Source organism: Pelodiscus sinensis, chromosome 8 (genome assembly GCF_052426305.1).
Source record: "Pelodiscus sinensis isolate ZL-2025 chromosome 8, ASM5242630v1, whole genome shotgun sequence".
Taxonomy (NCBI): Eukaryota; Metazoa; Chordata; order Testudines; family Trionychidae; genus Pelodiscus; species Pelodiscus sinensis.
The window spans coordinates 64,764,501-64,773,361 of NC_143059.1; the positions used below are offsets into that span (position 1 = coordinate 64,764,501).

At 43.9% G+C, this 8,861-nt stretch overlaps 1 protein-coding gene across 7 annotated transcripts in view; it reads right to left on the bottom strand.

The window, feature by feature from the left end:
- The window catches only part of VTI1A (vesicle transport through interaction with t-SNAREs 1A), a 368,659-nt gene extending 359,876 nt beyond the window's left edge, over positions 1 to 8,783 (bottom strand). For all 7 annotated transcript variants that reach the window (XM_075935464.2, XM_075935466.2, XM_089780209.1 and 4 more), the window contains exon 1: positions 8,449 to 8,783. In XM_075935464.2, the coding sequence (XP_075791579.1) occupies positions 8,449 to 8,542 (94 nt within the window). In that variant the 5' untranslated portion in view covers positions 8,543 to 8,783. The remainder of the gene's footprint in view (positions 1 to 8,448) is intronic.
- Positions 8,784 to 8,861: the final 78 nt, after the last annotated feature.

Here is an 8,861-nt window from a genome sequence, read left to right on the forward strand (position 1 = left end):
GTTTGTTACACTCCATTATTTCTTTAAGGTAAAAATATACACACAATTACCATCTAAGTGGAGTTACCCAGACACTTCAACTTAAAAACACTGGATTAGATGAAAAAAAATAAAACAAATGTATTAACTATAGAGAGACAGATTGTGAGTACAAGCAAAGAGACATAAAATCCAGAAATGCTTAAAACTTTAGTGCCAAAGTAAAGTAAAGTTTATCACACGGTCCTAACACTTATTGACCAATCTCTCCCAGAGTTCAATGATTCTTTCTTGTCTCTTCAGGTTAAATGAGTAAGATGAATGGTGGAGTGGGGAGGGGAGTGGAGGGGAAGGGAAGGGGGAGGAGCAGAGGAAGAGTACCACCTTATGGTGTTTGTCCCTCCTTTTAATAGTTTTTAATCCCTCCTTCAAATGCATTTCCTGCTTGAAGGACATTCCATGTTGTTTCTTTGAAAAGATGCAGATCTTTGTCCCTTCCCCTCCTTGTGGCGCAAAAAAAAAAAAAAAAAAAAAAAAGTGCCTATTACTACATTGATGACCCCTGACTGGGGCACTAGCCCTTTGTCTTGGTTAACTTGTTTAACCACTCCCCACTCTTATATGAGTAACACACTCCACTCCTGATTTCAGTGTATGTCCATGTGACTGGGTACCTGGGATGGACCATACTGCAAATGCTGCACTCAGGGCAGATTGCAAGAACCAGACAATTCCCAAAACTGGGAACAAAACAGTGTCTGCAGCTCCATATTAGCTAACCAGAAACCAGACAATCCCCCTTATCCAATCCATGCCTTGTCTCTCATCTATAAACAAGTCTAATACGTTGAGGGGTTAATGAAAACCTTATTAATCATGTGAAGTTCTTCCTAATCCCAGAGGATCGAACACATAAGGCAATATGAATCATAAGATCTTGCCCAAATATCACGCTGTCAGCCAGTCCTCAATATACTAGTATTTATTAGTAAAAGAAGTTATAAATGATTAATAGATCATATGCATACAAATGATTTCAAAGTCCTTATATCAGGTTTATAGCAGTGGTGGAACAGACTCTGGCTTGTAAAGTGTCTCTGGTAAATTCCTAAAGATTGGAAGGTCTCTCCAGTCTATCGTTTAAGATGCTCTTTTCAGTTGTAAAGTCATAGTTCAGGCAATTAGGGAAGGAAAGAGGCAACATGGAGATGTATCAGGTGTCTTTTACATCTTCTACCATTGATATGTAAACATACTGTCCCAAATGAAGTCCATAGTCTCAGTGTGCAGAAAGTTACCAGCTCAAGATGGAGTTCAGGGTCACACAAGCATATCACAGTTTGCCAATTTACATTGGGTGGCCATTGGCCCCTTGCTGTCTGAGGCATCCTCAAGAAGAGCTATCTGGGCCAGATGAATTTTTTCTATGGCCCCTTGTGGGAGCTGTGTGCACTTGATGGGCCATCAGTACATAGCTGTCCGTGCGTGATGTACATTTATCTAGATGGTGTCATCCAGGAATACTAACACAGATTTAAGATACCAGCATACAGCCAATATTCATAAACTTCATATACAAAGATTATACATGCATATAAACAGTTAACCATGCTTAACAAACCATAACTTTTCCATTGACACCTTACATGATACATAGTTTTCATAAATCTTATTCAAAGTCTAAGTGTTAATGATATAAAGCATGAAACTTTCTTGTACAGAGCATTACAGTTCATAACTTTACACATCATGTGGGTAGACAGATTTTGCCATATTATTTATCAGCAATTTTTGAGTTTTCAAATGCCTTACGTGACAAGTCTTGTGCAAAGTTGATTACAATGGTACACAGAGTGTGAACACAAGTTCATTCCAGGGATGTAAGAGTGTAGCCATTTAAATGAGTAACCAACATGCATGAGCCAAATGGTTACACGCTGCTCCCAGTACCATTCCTGGAAAGCCAGCTGCTGCCCTGTGCTCCGGAACAGGCAGGAAGTAAGGAGGCAGGTAATGAGGAGGAAGGTGAGAGTCAAGAGGCTTTTGACACCAGAGCTAAGTTACTAACACTACTTGTTACTAGTATTACTAATAACTACACAGGAGTGGATCATCCACTACACAGCAACATGACACAGGCATGCATGCAAAGCTAATGTATCAACTGTACAATAAAGCGTTAATTAAATCCATAACACAAAATTTAAAAAGGCAAAAGCCAGTTAAGAACTATCCACACTGCTACAGATGACATCAGTGTCTCCTTTAGAGAAGTCAGCATGCCAGATTCCCTGAAAAGGACATCCCAGCCAGTCTTCAGAAACAACCACTACAGCAGAAGGCCTTTCTAGTTTTCAGCAAGTCTCTAACATTAGGCAAAACTCTACTAAGCAGTGACAACCCAGGTCCAACTAAACTAATGGCAAAACTCCCAAACTTCCTCTCCCCGGCCAGTCTCATTCTAAAGCACTCTTTCATTGTCACCATTGCAGAAAAATAGGACTGTCCTGGTTGGTTATCATAGCCGATCAAAAAAACAGAACGCTAATTAACTCCAACATTTCCTCCGTACAATGATGTCAGAGGCTTTTTGTTTGCAAAACAGTTTTTACAGTACAGCTTTAGGTTTTTCAGCATGAATTGGCTTGCATCCACAAATGATCTTTTCTTGCTTCATCATGTGGTACCACCTGCCCCTTGCCTGATACAGAGGCAGAAGTGTGGGAGTGCGTGTGTGCATGGAACTGTGAAGGTTAACCCATGAGCCAAGGCTCATCAGTTAGCTATTTCCATGTGTACACTTCTACATACCTAGTGGGTAGTCCAAGATCTGGATTCAGCTTCTGCTCCACTGCAGGCTTCCTGCATGACTTTGAGAGAGTTCCTGGGCAGCGAGTCTCAGAACCCAGGTCAAAGGACTGGGGCGCATGTTGTGAGGCTAAAAATAGCAGTGTAGATGTTTGGACTCAGGCTGGAGCCCAGGACCTGAAACTCATTGAAGGGAAGGGTATCGGATCCCAGTTCCAGCCTGAACAATCCACTCTGCTATCCTTAGCTGTCCAGCCCAAGACAGCTGACCCAGGCTTGGAGACTCTCTGACACAGGTCTTTTTTTGCCATGTCAATACTCACTAAAGTCACTTGGTGCTTCGGTTTCCCCTTTGTAAAAACCACTTTCCTACTTTACAGGGCTGTTGTGAGGATACACACATTTAAAAAACAAACAAACAAACAAAAAAAGCCTGTGTGGCGCTCATATAAAACCAAACAAAAAACAGGAGTGTAAGATGATGTCTCATGAAACCTAGACCAAAAACAACAAAAACAAAGCAAACCAACCAACCAAAAGACCCACACAACCTAACCAAAAAAAACCCAACAACAGTGACAATTCTGGGTAAGGCACTTCATTCCAGAAATTTAGTGGTCTATAATTATTTGTCCTCTGGCCATATCCCCCTAACCCCAAACAGGCTTGTGTCTTCCAGGGACTGGTTGCACACCATCGTATCTAAAGGATTTTATCACTAAAGGGCAGTCACATTCCACTCTTGTACAGCACCTGCTGTCCTCTGCTCACTCTGCTTTTCTCCAGCACTCATCACATGCCCAAATCAGTGCCAAGCAGGAGTTTGAAAATCAATTTCCCCTCCTTCAGCCAGTCTGCCACCCAAACATATTCCATCCTGTGCATATAGAAAAGTATGTGGTCACGTCCCTTCCCCATGTGCCTTGATGCTGGCTATCCTCAGCTACCTCGGCCTCCCCTTTTAGAACTGCAAGGTGGTGGTCATACAAAGAAAAATAAAAAAGACACATTACACCAGTGCAACTGTGTTGTAGCCAAACACTTATCAAGGAACGTACCAATCAAAAATGTACTTAAGCTCACAATTTGATCATGTCCATGAATTACGTTTGATTTTAATACATGTGAAGTTAATCGAGGTAGACCGAACACTTCAGTTTAGTCATTTCACACTGCATAGATTCTAAGACAGGGAAGGGAAACCTCAGGCCCAGGGCCCAGATTCAGCCCCTAGCTTGCCTGGATCCAGCAAACTGAGGCTCAGTTTCTCGCTTGTGTGAGGCCCCCTGACTGATTTTTTTTTGTGGGTCAGTGGCCCCCGACCCAAAAAAGGTTCCCCAACCCTGTTCTAAGGCATCTCAAGCACTCAGTAATTGTAGGACATAACATTCTTCAACCCACTGAAGCACATACATTCATGCTGCAAAATTCTATTTATTTTATACAGCACTTTGTACTGATCAGCCAGTTTTTAAATGTTTGTTTAGACAAAGACAGCAATCTAGTTTGGTGCACACTAGGGATGTTACGTAGCGGGGGGGGGGGGGGGGGGGGGGGGGGGGAGGACACACAAGGAACCAGCTTTTAAGCCGGCTCTTGCATGCCCCTCATCAGAGGGAGGCAGCAGCACAGGGCAGAGATACCCAGGTGGCTCTACAGGAGCAGATCCCCAAGCACGCTGGCTCTCGCCTCTCCCTTCCCCCCGCCTCTAGGGTGTGTGTGTGGGGGGGCAGGGGTGTGTGCATGTGCGTGTCATATTATATATATATATATATATATATATATATATATATATATATAAATAAAACCGTGAGGGTTAAATCGATGAGCCCAGGCTTACAGGTTAACTGCGTACACATTACCATCCTAGTGCACGCATTACAAGACAATGCTGGCTTCTGAATGCAACTCGTATGGGTAGTGTTTCCCGTCCATTTCAGCTGTTCAATCTTATTAATGTCTCAATTTCCACCCTTTGGAGTGGCTCTCCCTTGCTCTCAGATATTGTGCAAAAGGCACATCTTCCTCTGAAGCATCAGACTTTTCAGGAGATGCTTCCACATTCCCAGCAGTCTCCAAAATGCCTACTATTACTATGTTATACTAAGGTTATAACCTCAGGAGGTCTATATTCGAGTTAAACTCAGAGAATGGTTAAGCAACTCTTTTCTCTATACAAGTGTCCAGAATAAGGATGTAAATATCTGTTATAATTTTAATCTTTTAACCAGTTAACAATTCCACCATTTAACCTTTGGTGGGTTGCATTTAGGGCCCTGCATGCCTGGGCCACTCAAGCACAGACAGGGCCCCACCTGCCCACAATGAAACGACTGGGATCTGGCCAGCTGGCCTGATGTATCCAGGGCTGCTCCAGCATGGTGCAGCTGTCAGTCCAACCAGTTACCAAGTAAGCCTAATGCTTACCAAGTAACTGGTTAACCCTGGAAAAAGAATTAACAAACCATGGAGGTGAAGGGTGAAGTGGGGCAACTAATATAACAGATACAATTACAATACCATTAAAGTGCATAGTGGTTTTGGAAGACAAAGTTCATGTTTAGGTTTCTAAAGATCCTGATGCTGTGGCACTTTCCAGACTAGTTATGGTTAACAAACCTGCCATGAGTACTGAGAAGGCCTTATATAGTCATGGATAACTTCCCGCTTTCTGTTGATGAACTCCACTGCCTGATGTTGGGATAAGGAACCAACAGGCATGTGAATTCCATCAGTAGTCCTTATGCAATATGGAAACCACAAGTATTACAAGTCCTCAATTGTCTTCAACACATCATCATCTCCAAGCTTTATTACCCAAGTGAGTAGCATCCTCTTAATAACAGCATACACTTCCATGACTACGATGCAGCAGATGTATCAACACCAAATTGGTCAGCTTCTGACAGTAGCTATCCAGGGTGTTGAGGCTTCCAGCGGGTGAGGACCACATGCTGTTCCACACAGAGAAAGATGTTGTGGGTCCTAGGCTGCAGCTTTAGAATAAGGCCTCTGCAATTTTCCAGGAAAGCGTCCCATTGCATCCTAATGTTCTGCAGTAACTGCACTAGTCAGCTCTGCAACAGTATCCTGTTCCATCTGTCAGTGCAGGCTGAGTCCAGAAGTGGTGCTCTAATGAGTGAAGCCAATTCAGGAAAATGTCTCGTAGATATAATTGCCAGGTTTCAATGTTTTATTCTTCCATCGGCATCCAGACAGCATCATGATGGTTCCTATGGCGACATCTCCTCCAAAGCCACCTGAACAATTGTCAATATATCTGGAGCACCCTGTTTGTATTAACAATGGTCAGAATCATCCCTCTCAGCAATGCTTTCTCCATGCTGCCTAACAGCAGTTTGAAAAAAAAAAAAAAGAATGTTTTTGGAAGTTCAGTTTGAAAATGAAACTGACAAGATGTCTATCGCCTCCACTGCTAACCATATGCAGATAAAAGTCAACGGTATCTCACTTCTGTGCACACACAATCAGCACAGTAATAAGGATCTCACAATGCATACAAGACATTTACATGGACAGTGCAAGTGATGTCAAAAGAATGTAAGTATACTAGATTATGGTCATCTCATCTTAACAGGAAAATTAGTAAGAAATTAGCAGTTTCTGATTATTAATCCAGAAACCGTGTAAAATGGTCTCCATTATAAATATCGGTAGCACATGGCTTTCAACAAGCTTGCTCTGCAACTTCTTAATTATGGTTTACCAACAAAAGCCCTAAATCTTAAAAGTTTTCTATGTTAATCTTCTATCCTTAATTTTAGATTGTAAACAGTAATATTTCACCAAGAAAATTGAAGTTTAGAACAACTTGCTTTGATTTTTGTAATGTCATTGGAGAATGGCTAGAGAAATACATTAATCTTCTGGGAATAAATGTCAATTGTTCAAATAGAAAGAATATGAAAATTAAGTCATTTTAGAGTGTAGTTTTACCCTGAGAAGTGACTAAAGAAGAAATCTGCCCCATGAATGTGTTCAGGTTTATACTTGCTTAAGACGACATGTTTTTAATTGTATTTTACTCCCATCTTATTCTGTTTTCTCCAATTCTTATGATGTACCTATCACCACCATAGCCCTGCAAAGACATCACAATGATAAGAGAGCTGTCTGCAGTTCTCAGGAAAATAATGCTGAACCAGTTTATATGTAGCACAGGTCTTCACAGATTCAACAATTCTTTTATAAAATGGATTTTAAATCAAAGTTGAATCTGGCAAAAAAAACTGACAGATTCAGCCCCCACTGCTCTCACAACTAGCAAATATATTTTTCAAGTCTTGAAATAATTAATCCTCACAAACGCCCACATGAAGAAGGCAAGCAAGATTCCCTCTCTCAATTCAGAAAAAAGCACACCCAAAGAAAACTGAGAAAGAGGTCAAGAGATTGTTTGCCTACAAATACGCAGCATGCCAGGGGAGATGTATTAGAACTCAGACAACAGACAGTGTTGAGAATATGTAATGGTTTTAGCACCTATATGCTAGAGTTCTAGAAAAGCATTATTAGTCAGGGGATAGTGTCTTTTATCTCAAGCAGTCAGACTATCACTTGTATATTCTTGATTCACACCCTAAGAGGGACAGAATTCTTAAACACCAAGGAACTTTAACAAAAAAGATGAAGTCATCAGCTTTTATTTCCTAATGTATTTCTCCAATCATCCTCCAATTAGTTAGAAAATTAGAAAAAATCAAATCAACTTCTTGTACTGTGATAGCATCACTTCACAGATTAGGATCCTATTGTGCTAGATGCTGTACAAACACCGAGCAAAGTCTTGTTGAACAAAACATTCTATATCAAGAATAAAGTTACACTTTGTTACAGAGAAGATGAAATAACAGGGCCCTCAATGGTCTCTGCTAGCCTTAAAAAAATGCATGTGTCCATGGTTATGGAAATACCTTCCCACTTGTGAATTGAGAGCAAAGTGAGCTACTGTTCACTTCCTGACCCCTACAGACTGCGTTCCAGAACATCTGCTGCGGCTCAGACTTCCACCCACTGAAGATGTTTCACCTGTATCTCCACCTTATTAGCTGGCATGAGGTGGAAAGGAGGACAGGACACTCCAAAGCAAGACTGAAGTGGGGCCTAGTATGAACCCCCAGCTAGCTAGTGGTAGAAAGTGATTCGTATATCACCCCCCTCCAGACCATCTCAACAACCTCTAGATACCAAGATGTCCAGCACACTCGCCCTGGCACTGAAAGTAGCACCTAAGCAGGGCCCCTCCCCTTCCTCTTCTCAGTGGAGGCCAACATCTCTGTCTCTGCACCAGCCCTCCTTTGCTCCTCACCTCAGCACCCGCTCCAAACCCCTGCACCAGCCCCCCCCTATCTCCGACCCCAGCACCCCCCCCAGCCTTCCCCTGCTCCCCCCCCCAGGGATGTGACTATTAACCAGTAAGCCCCACTCTTAACAAGTGGAGATCACCAGGTAAGGAGAACAGGTCCAGGGAGGAGCAGCTCCCCACCTGCAGCCGGGGGGGGGGGGGGGCAGACCAGACGTGAGCCGGGGAGGCGGCTTCTCGCCCGTTAACCGCTTAGGAGACGAACCGAGAGGTTTGTCCAATTAGCCACGTGACGGATTTTACCCCCCGCCCCCGCGGCTCGCAGCCCCCGCACGCACCGCCCAGCAGCTTGGGCACCTTCCCGATCCGGCCCGTGACCTCCGCTGTCAGCACCGCGAAGTCCTGCTCGTAGCCCTCGAAGTCGGAGGACATGGTGGCGGCCGGAGACCACAAGCCGGGCTCAGCTGCTCTCGGCCAAGAGGCTTCCGCGTTGTGCCGCAGCCAAAAGTCTCCCCCTCGGAATCGGCAGCCGCCGCCGATGGTTCCGGCCGGGACTCGGTTCTGCCGCCGTCCCTTGAGAGCTCCAAGCCGCCCAGATCTTCCCTCCTCTCCCCCCCTCACTCCCTCGCGCTGCCCTCCGGGCCCTGCGCAGGAGCCTCCGGTGACTAGGAAGAGCCGAGTCCCGCCCTAGCCCAGGGCCCGTTCGCCACCTCCGCCCAGTGTCTGTCCGCTAAAACTCCCCTGGTGGGGG